The following is a 21,400-nucleotide window of genomic DNA, read 5'->3' as shown; positions in this document are numbered from 1 at the left end:
GTTTGGGCAAGGAAAAAAGAAATACTTGGAATTTGTCAATTTGTGATATTTTAAAACTTCAGATTAATTTGTCTTCTCCTGTTTGTAAACCATCAACAGAATCCCTAATCCTCTCTTGGCGTCTTTCTGGGTTTACCTTGAGGGTGGCCTGTGGTGGTTTGCTGAGCTCTCACCCTCCCCAGATGTGGACTAGGGCTGTGTCCCCCCCAAGGTGGACAGACCTCTGGCCGGCTCCACGTGCCCGACCCGGGGAGTGACCAGCATGCGGTTTCCTCCCGTTTGCTCTCTTGCAGCAGAGCCACAGCATCGGGAACGCCTTGGAACCAATTCTGCCAACAGCTGACACGGGGCCTGCGGCCTGGTCTTCACTGGAGCGGCAGAGAGGCGCCGGGTCACAGACAGGCACTGAGCACAGGCCACCTGGCCCTGGCTCTGCCTTGAATTCACCAAGCCTGCAACCCCTGCTCCCAGGGAGGATGTACTGTGATAAGAGATGAAGTGCTTCCTAAAAGCGATGTTAAAATCCGTAAAATCCATTCATTCCTCAAAATGAAAAACACTGTAAACTGTGCTTTCACACCCTTGCCAGTACAAACTACAGCTCCCAGAGATGAGACTTGGGTTTTTTATTGTTTTCAATTCCAAAAGCAAGATGACTCTTCTCTGCTAGCGAGGCCCGCGGTGCCAGTGGCTACGCCAGAGAAGGCACCTTCCCCGCCCGGAGGCGCACAGGGCCCACACCCTCACCCGCTCACACACGTCCACACACCTGCGCAACTTTCACGGCCACGTGCGCACTCACCCTCGCGCATGCGCGTGTGTGCGCACGCAGGTGCGCTCTGTGACGTGGTGACGTATGCAGGGCGCCGGCGGGGCGCTTGCTCCAGCACAGCGGAGCCTCCTTCCGAGAACCCGGCGCCGGGACCCCCTCCCTTGTGTCACTTCGAAGGGGTGACGGGCGAGGCCCAGAGGGGTCCTCAAAGCAGAGCAGAGGAGGAGGTGGCTGAGGGACGAACAGCGCCGGGCGGCCCCCTCCGCACACAGTAAGCGTCCCCGAGGCCCTTATCCGCGCCGCAGACGCGCTCCCTCACCGCGCGGGGGCCGCGGCTACTCGTCCTCTCGCAGCTCCCGCAGCGCGGCCTGGAGGAGGCGCCGCAGCTTCGCGAGCACGCGGGGCGCCGCGCCCTGGGCCCGCGGGGCCGCGCACTCGAGCACCGCCGCCCGCAGCTGCCGCCGCAGCGGGGCCGAGACGGCGGGGCTGCCGCGGGGCGAGGAGAACCAGTGGCGGAGGATCTTGTCGCAGACGACCTGGGGGAGGGCGGGAGGGGGCGGTCAGCTCAGGCCCGGGGGCCTCCTGGAAGGGCCCTTCCTGGATCCTAACCCGCCCAGCGGGGAAAAGGCCACCCCGGCTGTGGTGGAAATGCCGAGGGGGAAGCTCCAGGTGACACTCAGAAAGGACTGAGGACACTGCAGCAGAAAGTCACAGGCGGAAGCTGCTGCATAAGGAGTGGGCCCTGGGCAGGCCCAAGGCTGCCGGCCCCGCCGTCACCGCACCCCTGAGGGCGCACTTTCTTATCCATAGGTTGGTCACGGTGACAGTCATCGCCGCCTGGCAGGGTTGTCCTGAGGGCCCCAGGACACGCTGGTGACGAGGGGTATGCAAACGTGATAGTACTTTGAGGCTCACTGAAAAAAAGGTATTTTAGAAGGGAAAGGCTGCAGACTCTTTCTGAGGAGGCTTTGAGAGTTTTATTTTAGGAGAAGTAAAAATTAAGCCACTATCTCACAGCCTTTAGTTCTCCTTGGGTATGAAATTCACTGAGGCTGAAGATCTCTTTAAATTCTCCATTTAAACACACTGTCTGTTTTACAGCCGTCATGGTTTCCTCCCTGTTGGATGGAGCGCTGCATAATTAATATTCTGCTCCATTTTTCTGTGTCACACTTTATCTTAGACTCAGTTAACAAATGCCTCAATTTTATAGAGCTACTGTTTCTATAATTTTGACTTGTGTTTCCCAACCTCTGCAAGACTGAGGATTCTGTTTAAAAACAAATTATCTTATTTCTCTTTTGAGTTGATAATACATTTTCAGGGGCAAACATGGAAAATGTCCCAAAAGATAGGCTGTAAGTCTCCATCCCACTCCTCATAACCAGACACTCGGCTCCTGGCTCTGAGAGGCAACCACTCCCTTGAATGTCCTTCTGGAGAGACTATAAATATAAATGCATTTCCTTTTTCTTTTACTTTACATGGATGGGAGTATATTGCACACACTGTTCTGTAGCTTCCGTTCCCATTTAACGAAATATAAGGGAGAGCCTTCCAAATCAGTCCTTATAAGGATATTCCATTTGTTTTAATGGCTGTACCTCAAATGCATATCATAAATTATTTAGCTAGTTCCCTATTGGTGGAAATTTAGGTTGTTCACTAACTTTTGCTATTATGAAAAATGCTTCAGTACATAACTTCCAGATATCTTTTTCACTTTGCATATGACTAAATTTCTGGAAATGAAATTTCTGGGCCAAGGGGTATGCATATTTGTTGTTTTGATAGATATTGCCAGATTGACCCCATAAAAGTTGTACCGAGTTACACTGTCATAGCAGCGTATGACAAAAATGCCCTCAACAACACGTGTCGTCTTTCTTTTTTGTTAACTGATGAATGAAAATGGTTTAATTTGTATTGCTCTTCTTATCGGTCAGGTTGAAAGTATCTGTGCTTCCTTTCCAGTGAGTGGTCAAGGTGATGTTCTTTGCCCACATTTCCATCAGATTGTTAACTTTTTTCATATTGATATGTAAATGCTCTTTATATATTAAGGACATTAACCCCCTGCTTAGATTGGTTTCCTGGGGAGCAGACTGTAAGGTGGAGGTTTGCATGCAGGGATTTATTGAGGGTCGTTCTCAGGAACCATCTTTCCATGGAACTAAGGGAGAAGGAAAACTTCTGGTACTGGAATGGCCTACAGAGTTTTCCTTATAGAGGCCAGGGGGCTGGGCTTGGCATTTCCCCCCTCCCCACTGACCAATCACTAGACGCTGCCCCTGGGATGTGGGGTTACCGTGAGCCAAGGACGATGCTGGGGGATGCCGTGAGTCTCAGCAGCTCTGAGTCTCAGACAGATAAGGGCTGTCTCTGTCCTCTATGCTCCTTGTCTGTAAGAGCAGTTGCAAATATTTTGCCAATTTTCTCATTTAACCTTTAAATTTGCTCATATTTTTGTAACTTTGTTTTGTTTTTGCCATGTGGATTTTTTTTTAAATGGTTAAATGTGTCAGTTGTTCCTCTTATAGCCTCTGAACTTTGTTCTGTACTCAGAAAGGCCTTCCGAACTCTAGGGTAGTACTTTAAATTCTCCCAGTTTTTTTCTGGAACATTCAGGATTCCACTTTTTAGGTGTAAGTATTTGAGCCGTCTGAAGTTTAGTTTGATATAAGGAGTGGACCAGGAGTTAATGTGATCATTTGTTGTTCCTGAATACCCACTTTACCAGCACCACTCACTGTATAACCCAGCTTCCCTCTCACTGGCCTGAGAGGCTGCCTTTATAACATACTGAATACCCATATGTCATTAGGTATACTTCTGCAATTTTTAAAAATTCTATTCCTTTGATCTGTCAATCAACTGATGCAGGGCAGGGATTTTTTTTTTTTTTGAGTCAAAGTGTAAGTTAGAAAAGTAATACATACCACCGTAGAAAATTTATAAAATATAGGGCAAAAGGAAGAAAATAAAAATTATCTGTAATCCTATCATCCGTAAGTAATTGCTTTTGATGTTTTCATATCTTCTTTCCCAATCACGTACTACTTAACGAAAATGAGATCATGGGTAAATACTGATTTGTAACCTGCATTTTTTCGCTTAATGAATGCTTCATATTTTCTCATATCCTTAAAGGAAGCGAAATTTCGTTTCTAGGTCTTTATTCAAAGGCAAGAATCAGAAAAGGTGCACAAATGAAATTGCTCAGCTAAAGAGAGTATTTCCAACAGTCATGCACCCTCCAGAGGGATGTAGAATTTTACAATCACGTTAACAATACAGACTCTTACCTCGATTTCTCTGAAGCCTCACCTGTTAATTAATAGCATTTTAACAACTATTCCCAATAGTTAAAGGTAAAAAATTATTATCGCTGGGTTTTAACTTGCATGTCTTTGAATAGTAAGATTAAATATTTTCCAGGTTCTCTGTCCGTCTGCGCTTCAGCTCCCGTGTATCTGTCATATGTTCTGCTCTTGCCAGTTTTGTGTGTGTGTACCTCTCACCGCTTAACGGCTCTGTAAGAGCCGTTTATATGTTAAGGATACAACCCTAGTCTCCAGTTATGCTGCAGAGGGCAGGTGTTAGTGTTTCCACTTTGTGGTTTGAGGTCACAGGGTGGCTGATGCTCTAGTGAAAGCATATTGTTCCCACATCTGGAGAAGAACGATTGCGCTGCAGACCCACTGAGGGTGTGAGTCCACGTTACGTTGTAGAGGCTGCCGACCCAGGGCCTTGTTCGGCCTGGTCCAGGACCGCCAGGTTAACTACACAGCTGTCCAGGTCTCCCCAGGTCAGTCCTCTGTGCCGGCGTGACTCAGCCTCAGGCTCTGGCCCCATCACCAGGTGTGCACCGGGGTTATATTGGCCTTATGGGCTGGAGGATTGTACACAGACTGCGGTGGAGGTGAGACTGCGGAGTGGACCGGCTAGGAGAATGGAACACTAGGAAGGCTGAGGCTAGAGCAGAGATCAGCGGTGGTGGAGGTGCGCCCAGCTTCCCTGCTATGACCTCTTCCTGGTTGTGGTCAACACCTGTGAGCCCAGCTCATCCACACCCACCTGAGGGCCTGGAGTGAGGGCCGGGAGCAGACAGCTTCTGCCGGAAGAGGGGAGATGTCTTCCCAGTGCAGGGTTCTCCAGCCCCACATCTGGGTCTCCCTCACTCTAGACTGGATCCTAGAGCTGGAAGCCAGGATGGGTTCCTACTTGTCACTGGTCTCCTGGATGTGGGACCCATGCACTTTCTCCTTCTATTAACCACCTGCTGGCCTAACCCCTTGCCTGTCGGATCTGTGGGGTCGCCCACCCTCTCTGGTTTGGCCAGTTTTCAGGACTGCTTTGCCCTTTTTCTAGATTTATCCTTGGTGAATCAGTCTCTGGGTGCTCATTCTGGGTGTGTGTGTGTGTGTGTGTGTGTGTGTAGATGCAGAAATTAGACCTAGAGAGAAGGGCTACCCAAGTCCCCGTGGCTCTGGGGGACCCAGTAAAGGCTGTGCTGGGAGCACCATCCATTAGCCCCATGGGGTCACTTGGCCGACAACCTCCGGGGTAGACGACTAAGACCAAATGATCCCCGTCTCCCACCATCCCTGCCCTTACTGGACACATCGAGCCCAGGTGACATGGCAAGGGTGATGACCTTCAGCTACATCACCGGGATGTCACAGTGTGGCAGGCAGAGGCACCCAGAGAGAACAGGGTCCCCCCTGAGAGAGGACAGGGTCCCCCCCGCAGAGAGGACAGGGTCTCCCCCCCCCCGGAGAGGACAGGGTCCCCCCCACCCAGAGAGGACAGCAGCATTGCTCACCTGCAGGTTGCTGTTGGTTCTCTGGGCTCCACACCTGTGCACTCGCAAATCACACTTTGAAAAACAGTCAAAGAAATTGCAGTCTTCATCTCCCGTGCAGTTCTGCTCAAGAATTTCCCTCATTTTAGGTTCAAAAAAGGCCATGTCCACATCAATAGCCACCACCTGTAATTGAAACAGCACACGCCTCTCAAGAGGACCCCCAAGGCCGCAGCACAGAGGGAGCCCTGCAGTATCACCCCAGCCCTGTTCCCCTTTGCAGGTGCAAGTGTCACAGACTTCAGGGGTCACAGAAATCTACCAGCAGGGAAGAGGGGCCAGGTTGTGCTGGGGACATACAAGCCACCGGCATAGATGGTATGGGCAAGGCTTTAACTGCAAAAAGGACCTTTGTGGTCACCAGTGAAAGCCTAGAATGTGGAACTAGTATCACTTTTCATCTTTAAAAGTTTTCTCAGATTTAAAAGTTGAATCTCTGAAATATCTTTAAAATGAATTGGTTTCCCCTTCTGTTGCTTTATCACTTTGGTTTCTGACATTCAAGGCTCAGGAACACAAAAGCTGTGAGACACATAATCTATCCCTATGAATATAAGCAACAAAAGAAAACTACATTCAAGGGACAGGTGGAGGGTGTGATGGTGAGAGTGGGGTGGGCAGTATGTAGGTCGTCTATGCTGTCTGTTACCTGAGGTGATTGGTTTCCAGCTGTGGGGAGCTGGGGGAGTGCAGGGAGTGGCAAAGCCAAAGTTCTTAAATTAGGGTCGATACATATGGACCCTGGTCCAGCAGCATCAAAACCTAAGTCCCACAATCAGCGTGAAAATGTGATGAGCCCCTGGAATTTCAGATTTATCTTCCTAGTGTCAACCCAAATAGACTGCAAAACCAGAAAAAGAATAATGTCTAAATTATGCAGATGTTCCTCCACCACCTGAATTTAAAAAAAAAAAAAAGATGAGCTCAAACCTGAGAAAACCTGGACTCTGCCCAAATCAAGCAGTGTATAGCTTCAAGGTATTAAAGAGCTATTAGAAGACTCGATGAGGTTAATGGAGTCTGTGGCATTTCACAAGCCTTCACAGATCAACCTCAAAATATCGGCCTTCTCCCTTTGGTAGCGTCTCAAAAAAGTGTTCATTTACATCTCCGTTCTCTGCAAAGTCAGGAGGCACATTCCCAGGTTGTTGTTTCTGTTTTTTCCTTCAAGATTGATGCCAGAATGCAGTAAAGCTTGGGGATTATTCAGTAAAACAGAGGAGGGAAAAATATTTCAAAATATGTGGAGATAATGAAAATAAAGAACAGGGAACTTTTCCCTATTTAACAGCCTTGTCTAATTACTAATCCAGGCTCTGCAAACAGAAATTATCATTTTAATCAATTTTTCCTATCTTATTATTCAGACAAAAGAAATAGCTCATTTCATTATTTATACTGGTTAATACACTAGAAATATATGAGGCTGTGCTAATGAGTCTGTTGTCTTTCATAATTTATTTGGGGGGCTACAAGACACTTCTTTTGATAGTTCCTGGCCATCTCCCCAGCTTCCCCTGGGCCTCGGTGGAATTTCAGCTCCCTGTTACTTCTGTCTTCTGGCTCTGATTGTTCCCTGTTCATCTCCCAGGAAGAGCCAGGTTTATTTTTTAATTTTAGTGTGTGCTGTAGAATGGATTACAGCTCCTGGAAGCATAACTCTATGCACCTAAAATAAGAACAGTAACAAAATGAACAGAAGAACCTGCCTGAGGTTTCTTAGATAACATCGGGAGAACCCTAAAATTTTTCCTGCACAAAATTACCTAACTTGCATCATCTTCAGACATCGTCCTAGCATCAGACTAGAACGGATTGACGAGGATTATTTTGTTCTCCACTGAAAAGTGTGCCTCTAGAGCAGGAAACATCATCTGTTTGAAAAGAGCACTTTCTGGCAACAGTTTGGGAGCAAGAAGTAAAGATGTTTTCCTAGTTCTTTTGCAACCGCTGGACAGATTCTCAAGACCTGCAAGGGGGGACCCGAGAAAGTGAATGACTGCGCGTCATCCATTCTTAACACGTTACCTGAAGGACAGCGCTCCTTCCCCACTGCAACACGGACCAAAGGGGGAACCCTCCTGCTGGTCCGACGGTTCGCTAGTTCTCACACTGAGTGTGCATCAGAATCACCTGGAGGGCTTGGTTTTAAAACAGAGGTCCGCATCCCACCCCGGAGCCCCGGGCCTCCTGCTGCTGCTTCTCCACCTCGGTCCCTTCTTTGTAGGCCTGCACTGCCTGGAGTGGGACATAAAATTCACCTGCCTTCTGCAGAGCCTGCAGAGGCTGACGTGTCCACCCGGGAAGGATTCTCCCTTGTGTGAGGCACCAAAACGCCAGTTGTCCCTCTAGAAGTCTCACCCACAGAAGGGAGACTAGAACGTCTCCAGAGGAAAGTATTAGAAAAAGTTGCCCATCATCCTAGAGCATGGACACCTTGAAAACAGTGTCCCCCTACGGAGCCTTTGTACAAAAGCCCCCAAAGGCCGTCCTCTCTCCTCATCCTCCGAGGCTCCTTGTCTCCTGAAGACTGTTTTCTGCACAATTTGCTTGCTTTCAAAATAGCCCTAAGAACACGCGAAGTCGCTTTGGAGAAAACAGAGCAGCCCTTAAGGACGACAGACCACGCCTCCCGCTGCGAGCGGCCGTCCTCCCAGTTCGGCACCGGGCAGGCGCCTCTGTTCTTTAAATTCTCTCATTCCCACTCGGAAGGTTTGGCAGGTCGGAGTTGTCCTGGCTAGAAGGTTGCATAACGCTGCAGGGTCTCCCCCGATTTCAGAAACCCCCTCGTTTAGGACCACCCAGACCCAAGTCTGCCCTCCACGGGCGAAACACACGGCGCAGCCACTCACCGTGAAGTCGCTCCTGATGGCAAAGTTCTCGGGCTTGACGTCGCAGAGGTGCAGGCGGTGCGAGAAGTCGTGCTCGAAGTGGCGGACCATGTCCAGGAAGCTGAGCGCCACGCCGCTGAGCGCGCGCGCCTGGGCCCGGCCGCCGCGGGCCGCGCCGTCCAGGGGGAAGAGGGCCCGGAGGCGGGGGCTGCCCGCGGCCAGGTGCTCCACGGCGTAGAAGTGGCCGCAGGAGCCCAGCACGGGCGGCGCGTGCGGGCTGCGGCCCCGCAGCAGGCTGAGCAGGACGAACTCCTCCTGCTGCAGCAGCGCCCACAGGCTGGCCAGCTGACCCCGCAGCCGGGGCCCCCGCCGCCCCAGGCCCAGCCGCCCCAGGCCGCCCTCGGCCAGCTCCAGGCCCAGCGCGCTCTTGACCTCCCCGGCCGCCAGCAGGAGGAGCTCTGCCTCCGGGAAGCCCTGGCCGCCGGCCTCGGGCTGGCCTTCCAGGAGGCCAAGCGGCGGGAAGCTGGAGAAGGCTTCCTCCTTGGACTTGAGGACCACAGGCCTGCCGCGCCAGTCAGCCTGCAGCACCTTCTTGCCCCGCTCGTAGTACAGGCAGCGCCGGTACCGTAGCTGCCCCGCCACGCACAGGTCCTCGCACAGGTCTCCGCCGAGCGCGCCGCCCCGGTAGTCCTGGCACTGGAAGGAAGGGGACAGTCGGTTACACCGCGGAGGGGCAGCGAATAGACACAAGGCTGGTCCCCGCACCCAGCACGCTCCTAACGGCTGTGCAGACCATCTTCACCAGAGTGAACCACGAGGCTACTCGGGTCAGAGAGGAATTATGAAGTCAAAGGTTTGAGAGCTTCCCTGGGGGCGCAGTGCTTAAGCGTCCGCCTGCCAATGCAGGGGACACGGGTTCAAGCCCTGGTCCGGGAAGATCCCACATGCAGCGGAGCAATTAAGCCCGTGTGCCACAACTACCAAGCCTGCACTCTAGAGTCCGCGAGCCACAACTACTGAAGCCCGTGTGCCACAACTACTGAGCCCGCTTGCTGCAACTAGAGAAAGCCCATGCGCAGCAGTGAAGACTCAACGCAGCCAAAATAAATAAATACATTTAAGTTAAAAAATTAAAAAAAAAGACTTGAAAGAGTGCCTCAAGTTTGTTCTCCATCAGGCCCAGGCCCAGGTCTTAGGAAGCAGGTCTCTGCCCTCCCCCACTTCCAGCTGAGGTGGGTGATGCTGGCAAAGGCCTTTGGCAGCTGCGTTCAGTTTCCTTGACTGTCAGCGAAAGGGCTGGGCCAGGCCCGTGGTTCCCAACTCTTGGCCTCACGTCAGGGTCACCCAGAGAGCTTTCAACCCCCGGTCAAGTACAGGTCAGCCAGACCTCGGGAGGTGGGTCCCCGGCGACCCCAGGAATGGCCCTTCCTCTAGAACCTCCCCTTGCACCCATTGTGGTCGCCGGGAAGTGGTATGGCTATAAGGCCAGCAGGCTCTGGGGGCCTGCGGGGTCTGGAGAGCCCACTGCAGGAAACAGGAGGCAGGAGAGGCCTCGTGGCTGGCAGGGCAGGCACTGGGCGCCTGCAGAAGAGGAGCCCTGCAGGGTAAATCCCAGAAGCGGGGGGTGTTCAGTTCCTGGGGGTGGTGAGGAAGGCACTCGGGGACCCTGAAATGGGGAACTTCTCCTAAACGTCAGGCTCTTAGGCCCTCCTGCCACATGGGGGACCTGGTGACCCCACCACGACACTGCAAGCATCCGTGCTAAGAATACAGTCCAGCCAGGCCCTGCCCTTCAGACCTGCTAGAGGGGGAGCAGGAGACGCCAGTGTGAAACCGATTGAAAGAGAGGATTATTATTCTGTTCTCTTTCTTTTTTATCTCTTTCAGGAAACCTAAACCTCTGGACCCACGTTTATTAGGGGTTGAGCCTATTTCCTGACTCCACCTGTTTCCCCCCAGACGCCTCTTCCTCCCACGTGGGCAGAGGCAGGTCAGGTATGTACTTATACGCTGGCCAGACTCTCTGGCTGTTCTGTGCTGCTCGGCTTTAGTAACCCCAAGGAGGTTGTATACAGCTGCTTCAAGTCGGAAAATACACCTCCAATGCTTGGATATGTGAGTAATCCCCAAATCCAAAAAGCTCTGAAAACTACAAGTTCTTCCGTGACTCGTTCGCCCTCATGGAGTGTCAAATCCGACTGAAAAGATGAGAGCCTATTTATGGTCTGAATGTATTTGACCTGTGACTTTGCATATACTTCGCTGCAGAGTTATTCATCAGCTGGATTTGTCTGATTACGGGTGCTGCCTCATATGCAAAATAGAAGGTATATATATGCTGCATATTATCTAACACCCCAAACAGTGTGAATTCTAACACAGGCCTGGCCGCAGAGCACTGGATAAGGGATGGTGGATCTTTATAAATACTCCCAGTGGCTTGTTGAAAGCACATAACCAAAACGCTTATTAAAAAGATATACTGGGCTTCCCTGGTGGCGCAGTGGTTGAGAGTCCGCCTGCCGATGCAGGGGACACGGGTTCGTGCCCCGGTCCGGGAAGATCCCACATGCCGCGGAGCGGCTGGGCCCGTGAGCCATGGCCGCTGAGCCTGCACGTCCGGAGCCTGTGCTCCGCAACGGGAGAGGCCACAACAGTGAGAGGCTGGTGTACCGCAAAAAAAAAAAAAAAAAAAAAAGATATACTCCCTGTTCTTAAAACAAGTATCTGGATTTCAGGGACCATTTCAGGCAGTAACTGGACAACAGCCCAAAAGGACCGAGACAAGCCATCAGACCTGACCCTCCAGCTTCCTGCTGAGGGGCTCCCACAAGCTGCTTCTCCTTTGCCGTGTTAGATCTCGGCACCGCACCGTGTTAGGTGGTGGGGATGTCATGCTTGCCAAACCCAAAGATGCACGCGATGGTCCCGATCCTGGAGTCTGGGAGCGCACCCTGTTTGCCTGGGGCTTGCTTTTTGTCTTTGGAAAACAGACAACCATAATGCAGCTGTATTAATAAACACCCATGAAACTGTTTTAAATACACCTGATGCTGTGTACATCTTGCAGTTTAACTTAACACCAGTTTGGTCAAATGCCATCCTTTTACTTTTCATCCTGGTACCTCTTTCCAAGGCGTGGGGTCATAAGAGGAGCATCAAAGGATCAGGACCCTCTGAGTGACTCACTCTGCTTGGAATTGCTTCCATATCACGGTGCCTCGGAAGAAAGCATCAGCGGATTCCGGTTCCTCTGAGACCTTTCAGGGTAATCTTAGAGGTAAGGTGGGAATGCAAGGTTTAAATGATTGAGACTCCCAGGAGTAAAAAAGGTGTGAGTGACGAAGTAATGTGGGCTGTTCATTTTACCTGCTGCAGCTCTGTTCTATTTTATCTGGTATTTACAGAGTTTCACATCTCTGTAACAAGCCTGACAAGAAAAGGCAACATTTCTTTCTTTCTTTTTTTTTATAAATTTATTTTTGGCTGTGTTGGGTCTTTGTTGCTGCACATGGGCTTTCTCTAGTTGCGGCGAATGGGGGCTACTCTTCGTGGCAGTGCGTGGGCTTCTCATTGCAGTGGCTTCTCTTGCTGCGGAGCACGGGCTCTAGGCGCGTGGGCTTCAGTAGTTGTGGCTCACGGGCTTCAGTAGCTGTGGCTCGCGGGTTTTAGAGCGCAGGCTCAGTAGTTGTGGCGCACGGGCTTAGTTGCTCCGCAGCATGTGGGATCTTCCCGGACCAGGGCTCGAACCCGTGTCCCCTGCACTGGCAGGCGGATTCTTAACCACTGCGCCACCAGGGAAGCCCAACATTTATTTCTTGATTGCCTTATAAAGCCCCTCAGCCCTTTGAGTATATCCAAAATGGTTTAATTCAATTCCATAATCCTTTTTAGAGTGTCATCAAATTTGTAGTTTAATCAAAGGTGTTTTTGTATGAAGGACAGAACAGAACTGGAAAAGAAAGAAAAGCAGATGATACAATCGAGTTTGGTAGGAGGAGGTGGGTCCTGAGCTGCGAGCTTCAGAATCCTGCTGTGCTGGGCCGAGGGAAGAGGCATGGGGAGGGCGAGATAGGGGTGTGGGCCCTGGCTGGGCCACTGCCGGAGAGCGGGGAGTGCCGAGGGTGTCAGCTGTGACTGCCCAGGGCCTTCACTCTCCTCATCTGGAACTGCGGCCGAAATTGTCACTGGCCATGAGAGACACCTGTGGGCCCAGAAGCCCACTTCACACCCCGGGGGCGGGGACTGGCCGTGGGCAAGCTGCCTCGGGCGCACCCAGCCACCTTCCAGGTAACAGTGCTGTGTGTGAGCTGAGCCATGATCCAGCTACAGGTGCCGGGCTCAGGCTCAGGCATCACAGAACGAGGTGGCTGCCTTTCAGACTCCTCAAATGACAGTGGAGTGTAAGCAAGAAAGGCACATGGCCAGGCTTGGCTTTGGGGACAGCTGGGTTTGCCTCTGGGCTCAGCCTCTTGCTGGCCTGTGGCTTGTTTCCAAGTCTGTAACATGGGATGATGACACTGTGTCGTGGGAGACCTGTAAAGGTCAGCCAAGGTCATGGGTGCGGAGGACCTGGTGGTCTCTGAATTCTAGTTCCCTCCAGCCCTGGTCATTAGAAGGCAGGGGGCTGGGGAGGCGTCTTTCTGGAGAGATGCCCCCGAGCTCAGTTTTGAAAGATGAATTGCGAGTCTGCCTAGCGGACCAGGAGGGGGAGAGCAGGGAATGACCTGCCGAGGAACCCACAGATGCGAAGTCGCTCGAGTGTTCAGAGAACCGGACAGTTCAGGGGAGCACAGGGCAGGGTTAGAGCAAGTGCCGTGTGTCAGGGACTGGGCGTCCTGCCAGAAACGCCACTTGCTCTGTCTCCACCTGACAGAATGCTGCCCCCTGCAAGGGTCGGACCCACCTTCCCTGGGAGGCTGCCCCACCTGCCAGTGGGAATTCTTGTCTCCTCTGCCCCAGGTTCCATTAAATAACCCTGTGAGCCTCCGTACCACCCCCTGCCCCCGCTGGCTCCCCACAGCGTGGTGTTTTCTACGAAACTGTACCGCGTCGATGAAGTCGAATTCAAATCGAACCCATATGAGATTTGCCCCTGCAAATTCAGAAGGCAGTTCCAAACAGGGGTTGCAAGGACATTTGGCATACAGTCTGCTGATTTTGGAGGGGAACGTTACCTTTGGCTGTTTTTTCTGAAGGTCAGCATGTTGAGGTATAGGCATACCTCCAGATGGCTGGCAGCTTGCAGGGAAGCTGCCGATCAGGAAGGGTGGGCAGTGGGGCTGGGCGTCCAGAGCCCTGCCGGGCCACCAGCTACTGGAGGTGTTGTCCTAGGTTTCTGACCTAACTTTCCGTGCCCCGGCTACCTCGTTTGTCACGGGAGATCGCAGGGGTAGGTAGTGCAGAGCTGCTCTTTGTCGTCACCCTTTGTGATGAAGCCTTTTTGGCACATCAGTCCCTGCTCTTCTGATACAGAATGTAAAATTCATCCACTGTGGCTCTTCTGGTTACCAGAGTTCCAGTGAGTTCTGTAGGATCTTTTTGCATGCCTGTGCTTGCTAAACTCAGAGAAAGACTTAGCTCGGCTTTTAAAAACCAGTAAATTTACAGATTACAAGTTTACAAGCTAGTTAAGCAGTGTCATCGTGTTAGAGACAAGAGTGAAATTATCTTATTAGCAGCATGTCCTATTGAGGTAGCTAATTTTTTTAAACTCAATAGAAGTAATGTACTTTTAACTCCATTTTAAAAAAAAATCATTTTCCTCTGGATATGAGGAGGCCCTGACTGCCATCTTGAACAGGTACATTTCTGTACCCAAATGTGTGTGCATACAAAATCCACAGGTATCAGATTTTAAGATAAGCTGGGAAAAAAAACAAGTTAATAAAGTCTCATTATAGTTAACTGGCATTTTTTAAAAATTAACGAAACTCACAGCGAATTCATATTTCTTATAGGTTGTGTGCAAACGCACACTCCCAGCCGCCCCAGTTCTTGTAGAAAGCGTTCTCAGTGGTGGTTACTTAGAACCTCCCTCTCTGGCTTGTATCTCGGTTCTCAGGCAAAAACAAAACCTGTCCTCTCTAGTCTGGGAAACCGGTGACAGGGTCTCAGAGGTCATGCCCAAGGGCTGGGTTTTCCTTTGTGTGTTTGTTTTTGTTTTTAAGGAGAATTAAGTTCCTATGCGGTTAGCAGCCCTCATATCTCACGGTGGAATTCCTTCATGGAGCAGCCACGCTGTGCGTTGCAGAACCTCAGAGCAATTAGCCAGGCCACTCTGCAAGCCTCCTCGACCCCTGGACAGCTTAGAGGACAGACATCACATACGTGGCCAAGGCACTCAGGAAAGCAGAGTCAGTCCCTGCATTAAAATCTCTCTGGGTATGTGCCCTGGATGCTGCAGTCCCACTGGGACCTTGGGTTTCTATCAGAGCAAAGAAAGATAAGCCTGCCCTGTTAAAAAGAAATCCCAGATGTAGGCAACCAAGTTAAGTCACATCAAGACCTAACCAGCCGGAAGGGACTTAAACCTTCTGAATAACAGAGAGTCTGTGGGAATCTTTTTGAGATGCTTTGAAAGTGATGTGCTATAGAAGGGTTAAATATGCCCAGTTGTTAGTTACTTATGGTTTTCAGTATTGGAGGAGCCAGTTCTGTCACGGGGTTTCTACTATCAGAGGCACATCCTGGCTCCACGACACAGTAACCGTGTGAATCGGGACAAGTTACTTCACCTCTCTGGGGCTCAGTTTCGCCATCTGTGAAATGGGAGGAGTAAAAGTACGTACCCCGCAGAGGCTGAGATTAAATGAATTAATACGTGTAAAACTACTTAGCACAGAGCCGGCCCCGAGTGAGCCTCAGCGGGCACCCGCAGCATACGTCCCCGCCGCCCTGGGAGGCGCTCTGCCTGCAGAACCGGAAGCCGGGCCTGTGAACGGTCAGACCCAACGCTAGTCAGCCTGGCACAGCCTGCTGACACGGTTCCCTGGGAAAGTGGGGCTCTGGAAACCTCACAGAGATGTCTTGATTACGGAATGAGCTGAAAAGCCGCAGGAAGAAGGGGGGCTGCCGTCTGCCCAGAAAATTCTGAAGCTGGAAGACCTGGGCTCGACTCTGGAACCAATCCAGTTGGCTCTTCCAACACTCACTCTTGAGACTGGAGTGTGCGGGGCCCCCTCCAGAGGTGGGGTGAGGCTCGGGGGGGCCCCAGCGCCCGTGACTCCCCGCTCCTAACCAGCCCCTCAGCTTCATCCTCAGATTCTCCACCTGCCTGGCGTGAGGGCCCGGGAACGTGCTCAGAGGTTCACAACTCCCTTGGCTTTGCCCAAGGGAAAGGGGTTCCCTCTGGCTCAGCTGCGGCTATTCCTTTGGTGCTCTGGGATTCAGAGTGAAAGCTAATGAGAGTCTGGAGGCCAGTCAGAAAAATAACAGCCAGTTTTATTATTAAGGATAAAAGCCAGGCAGAATGAATTGAAAGGACCGGCGGAGCTGAGAGACAGAGGCTCGATTCAGTCCTGGGAGGCCACAGTGCCACAATGCCAGCCTCTGCGTGGCCGCCAGGGCCCGGCAGAGTCTAGGATGTGGAGACTGGGGTCCTATTCAAACCTCAGTCTAGTTCACAGTGTCCTGGGTGAAAGGGAGCCACGGTGCTGTGTGGGGTTCCCGCCAGCAAATCCAGAATGGAGAGGGTAGAAAGGGAAAGTCAGGTCCTGAGCAGAGCGTGAGAAATGGCGGCCTCAAAGGGGGCCTCCAAATGACGCTCCCCCCAAAAGCAGGTCATCGAGAACTGGTCAGGTGAACTTCAGGCAGACAGACAGACATGGTATTTCAGAGTGTTCTTTTGGCAACAGAAAAGATTGGCTGCCACAGGAGACATGTTGGTTCAGCCTCCAAACAGAATTGGTTTTAATTTATGAGCTGGAATGCTGGGAAAGTTATGATGAGCCATGACTTAAGTTATACTAGGCTATTTAATCTCCATTAGGCTTTCTCTCACTTAACCAAAGGTAAAGAAATGAAAAAATAGTGTTTGTTTTTTATTTTAATCTAAAAGACTATTATATTATTTTTGGTACATGGGTAGTCATCCTGGCCAAGCTATTCATTTTATACTATAATTAGTCAATCAGTCTCCCCAAAACAGAGGGAAAAAAATCTTTTTCAGTGAAAGGAATTTTTAGAGGAGTTATTGAGGAAAATCAATGAGCTCTTGTAACTTAAAGAAAACTTGATAGAACGTCAGTGTAACAACGAACAGATAAATGGATAGATTATTGATAGATAGGATGGAGGGAATCGATGAGTATCTCACCAACGTTATGATCAATTCATGAGGACACGTCAGACTCAATTAGGGAAAATGATTTGGTCTAGCTTGTCCATTTCACCTCATTCCTTTAGTTTTTCCAAGCTCACTTTTTAAAAAAATCATTTACTTGAAAGCCTTTATGCTACCACGTTTTGAAAACCTACAATCTCAGAAGGCTCACCCAGATGTAAGCAATTGGACTGAAAACTTCCCATGAGTTTCTTGAAGATCTCTTAGAAAATAGATCATTTTTCACACCAAATACTGAGATGGTCAGTATTTTAGGAAGTGAGTAATCACTCAATCAATGTAACAATAGTTGCCGTTACCTTCACCTTGGCCTTCCTTTTAGGGATTCCTGCCTTTATCCAAGTCTCCTAATGCGCCTCATCTTCCGAACCAAACAGAGAGACCAAAGAGCAGCCGGCGTTCGGAATCAACTAATGCGCCTCTGGGGCCCAGGGCGCGCAGCAGCAGCCTGCAAGCCCAGGTGTTTCTTTCTCTCCCTAATTGCCGGGCTCAGCTATGGAGCGCCCAGGCCCTCCCCTGTCCGGAGACCCCGCTCGGACCCCAGGGTCCGACCGCCTCCCTCACGCTCCGCTCGCCTGAACGCGCTCTGTCTTGGGTCCCGCAGACCGCGCCGGGGAGAGCAGCGGCTCTGGGGCGCAGCGAGGCGGGGGCCGGGCCCTACGAGCCGTCTGCATGGGGCTCGGCGAGGTGCAGCCCAGGCTGGACTCGCCGAACAGCGGCTGAGCGACCGAACGGCGAGTCCAGGGGCAGGGGCGTGGGCTCCCCGACCCGAGCCCTCAGCGGCCCGCGCCCCGAGCCCCGCTGTCCGAGTCGGGAGACTGGGAACAGACCCGAACACTTGCTTTAGGAGCGCGGGCTGGGGGCGGCGGGAGAGCAGTCGGGCAGGAAGACTCTCTTGGGACAAAGGACCAATTTGGGCAAAACGGGGGGAGACATCCCCGCCCGCGCACAGAGGACTCCCGGGATGGAGACCGCATCCCACGCACCGTGTCCGGGTCACCTCTCCTCGGTCCACGGCCGTGCCCAAGTCCCCGGCTCCCGGGGCCCGCGGAGGGTGTCCCAGCCCTGCCCCCGGGGCGCGCGGCGCGGGGCAGTGCGGCGGCGGCGACACCTACCAGCGCGGCCAGGATGCGCCGGCTCTTCTCGTCGGTGCAGCGCTCGGAGAGGACGCCCGGGTGCGCGCGGAGCAGCAGCGCGGCCGCCAGCACCCAACCCGCGGTCCACGCGACGCAGACCAGCAGCGCGCCCCGCCCGCACCACCCGGGCCGGCCCCGCGAGCCTGCCGCCCGCGCCCGCGCCCGCGCCATGGCCCGCCCGCCCCGCGCCCAGCGCCCCGCGCCCTGCGCCCCGCGCTCGCGTCTGGGCTCGGCGGCCCGGCGCGGGAGGGGCGCGGGGGAGAGGCAGAGCGGGCGGAGGGGAGGGGGCGCGGGGGAGAGGCAGCGCGGGCGCCCGTTCCGTCCTGGGGGGCGGGGATGAGGGGGGGTGTCCCGCGGCAACAACCCGCGCCCGCCCGAGCAGCCGGGGTTCAGTGGGTGTCCGCGCGCGGGACGCCCTGCTCCGCCCGTCGCACCCCGCCACCGTTTGCACTTTTTTTTGCACCTCTTCCCCGAGAAGACCAGCTCCTTCCTGGTACCGACTCTGCGTAGATTCAGGCTCGTCCCGGTTCAGACTCCCGGCTCCCCTGAAGACAAGCTCTCGCCCCTTCTCCGGGCGGCTGCTCGGCGCCCTGCACTCTCTTTTACAGACCCCCGCCCCTCGGACCCCTGGGCGCCCTCGGCTGCAGCCCTGACCCCCCATACCCCCACTTGGGTCTCCTCCGAGCGCTTCCCGGGGTGAGATCCTGAGTCGGGGGTCCGGGACAGTCTGGGAATGTCGTGGCGGCCCCCGCCCGCCCTTCCCAGGCAGCTCCTGAATCCCACCGCCGTCTCCCAGGCTGCCAAAAACTCCAGGGTGTCCTTGCCAGGGGTGAAAAAGCGCCGCACTCTTTAAACGTTTCCCTTCCCCCTGGCGAGGAGGAGTCGTTCACTGAATGTATCTAAACCTGTGTTTCTGTGTATCTGCAACGTCCTCTGGGGAGCAGGCTTCCACGTTCCGTCGCAGTCGTCGTATGAGGTAGGCAGGAGCCCCGGCCTTCAGAGCTGCCCCTGGTTCTTTCCAGCCCTCCTTGACCCCACCCCAGCTGCCCTCCGCTCCCTAAAAGCGTTTCTCCCCTAAACGGAGAGCCAGGGTGGGGGAACTGTCACAGCCAAGGCCTCTGAAAGCTGCCCCCCCCCCCCCCCCCCCCCCCCCCCCGCTCCTGCATTCACTCAACAAAAGCTTATTCAAGGCCTGTTGTACAGCCAGCCCATCCCGGGAGGTCAGGCCCTACCTGACCGCCCTGCACCTAAATTTCACATATTCCCACCCTCGACCCGCAGTGAGGGGCTAACAGGAATTCCTCTCACCCTGATGGAGCATCCTGTAATCATCCCTGAGGAACTGGCTTCTTAACCTTGTCTGTTCTGCAACTTGCTGGTTTAGCTTTCAGTTTCGTGGCCCACTGGTGAAGTTCTCCAGGAATTATGAAGCATCCAATTAACAAACGCTCAGCCCTCAGGAACACTTTGGGTACCCCGCAGCTATTCCCTAATGCAACAGACACTTGGGATTTGGGGAGCACTTGGCTGGTAACAGTAGTGCCTGTTCGAGTTCCTTCTGTGTGACCGTTTCTCCCACCTTCACCCTACCAGCCCCCCCCCCCGCCCAGGGCACACCCCACCAAGAAGAACCACGTGGGAATATTTCCCTAGGCTGGCTCTATGAAAACTTGGTCTGTTCTTTTAAAATATTGCAGTTGTGGAGTAAAGGAGGCATCCTAGGACGCTGCTTTAAAATCTTGGCTTGGGGCTTCCCTGGTGGCGCAGTGGTTGAGAGTCCGCCTGCTGATGCAGGGGACACGGGTTCGTGCCCCTGTCCGGGAAGATCCCACATGCGGCGGAGCGGCTGGGCCTGTGAGCCATGGCTGCTGGGCCTGCGCATCCGGAGTCTGTGCTCCGCAATAGGAGAGGCCACAGCAGTGAGAGGCCCGCGTACCGCAAAAAAAAAAAAATCTTGGCTTGAGGGGTAAAGCTGATTCCCTGTCCCAAGAATTTTATTGGGAGGGGGCAGGAATAGGAAGAAGAATAAGATACAAAAGTGTTAACACTTCTCCTTTAAAACCTAGGCGTGCAAACCACAGGGGAAAAGCAGAACATGAAAGCAAAATTAATATTAGGATTTGCAAGGTAAGTTCTACTTTCTTAAGTTTTAAAAATACATTATTAATAATACTTCTTTTGGCATTTTTATAAAGAAAAGTATACCAAAGAAAATGATAATCCCACAGTAAAGAGATCCTTTAAGCATTCAGCATATTTTAAATTGAAATATAGTTGACATACATGAGCATCGTTTTAAAACAGAAGATATCGTACTCTCTAGAGCCAAAACAAAACGCTTAGAATGCAGAACTTACACCGGCTGCCACCCTCTAGTGCGGTTTGTACGCTGCACAAAGCCGCGGAGGGGTGGATGGGGCTGAAGTCCACCAGAGCCCACGCCACCAGGCCCTTTTCCTGGGCGCCCCATCCGACCAGAGGGGATGCCTTTTTAAATGACCTGTGCAAAGGGGGCTTTTTTGGGGATTCACATGACAGTGCCTTACAGGCCAGCTGTACCCTGGGTACTAGATATTCCCCTAGAGCAGCAAACAACTAAACAAATAATTACATTAGCAATAAAACGTGAAGCTCTGGCTTAACAAGCAAGGTAAGACGAGTCTGGTCTCATCTCCCAGGAGCCAGCGTGCTGGGAGCACCAGCCGTAATTCCCAGGCAGCCTTGGCGGGGCCGGCAGGGAGCCTGCAGGTCAGGATGAGGGGACAGGCAGAGCTGGGGGAGCGGCTTGGCTCAGTGCAGGCTTCACATGGAGTTGATCTGAAGAGTCTTTGACTCCTTCAAAAATCTGTATGAAATCCAAGAACCACTCTTCCCCACTCCCTTACCCAGACTGTGAAAACTGAAGTCATACACTAGAAATGGCTTGAGTGCAGTGACCCTGCCAATCATACTCTGGTCACACAGATATTCACGAGGTGGTTTTCCTTTGTCTTGAAGGAGATGGAGACGTGTCTCTTTATAACCACACGAGGCAAAAAGTCTTCTGAGCCGGTGATAGGGGCCCGGGGGTCCAGGGCCCTGTGCCCACACTCAGGCACCACCACAGCCAAGCAGAGGGAGTGTACTAACCAGGGTGCATCTGCTTTAACTAAGCACTTAGACTAAACTGTATTTGTTCACTTACTTCTTCCATCAGACCAGAGGCTACTTGAGGGTAAGGACTGCGTCTCCCAGCACCTAATCTGGTACCTGAATCAAAGGAGGTCCTTAAAGACCTGCTAAAGAAATGAGTGGAATATGTATCCTAGCTTTTCCTCTGAAAGGTCAGAAAACTTCGAGCACTCTGGAATTTTTCTTGAGAAAGTGCTTTTAACACATAAATATTTCTCTCTGATTTCCTGAGGCTAAATGGAGCAATCCAGACACGTCACAGGGTTAGGAATATGTTTGAAC

At 52.4% G+C, this 21,400-nt stretch overlaps 1 protein-coding gene across 1 annotated transcript; it reads right to left on the bottom strand.

Moving 5' to 3' along the window:
* Positions 1-1,107: 1,107 nt before the first annotated feature.
* Positions 1,108-18,118, bottom strand: DIPK1C (divergent protein kinase domain 1C; the record flags this gene model as incomplete). Its single annotated transcript, XM_082853060.1, has 4 exons — positions 1,108-1,308; positions 5,598-5,762; positions 8,489-9,163; positions 17,927-18,118. 4 exons carry the CDS (start codon positions 18,116-18,118, stop codon positions 1,108-1,110), a joined length of 1,233 nt encoding a protein of 410 aa, XP_082709186.1.
* Between the last annotated feature and the right edge of the window lie 3,282 nt (positions 18,119-21,400).

Source organism: Leucopleurus acutus (genome assembly GCF_964270905.1).
Source record: "Leucopleurus acutus genome assembly, chromosome: 13".
Taxonomy (NCBI): Eukaryota; Metazoa; Chordata; class Mammalia; order Artiodactyla; family Delphinidae; genus Leucopleurus; species Leucopleurus acutus.
This window is presented reverse-complemented; position numbering and strand designations above follow the sequence as displayed.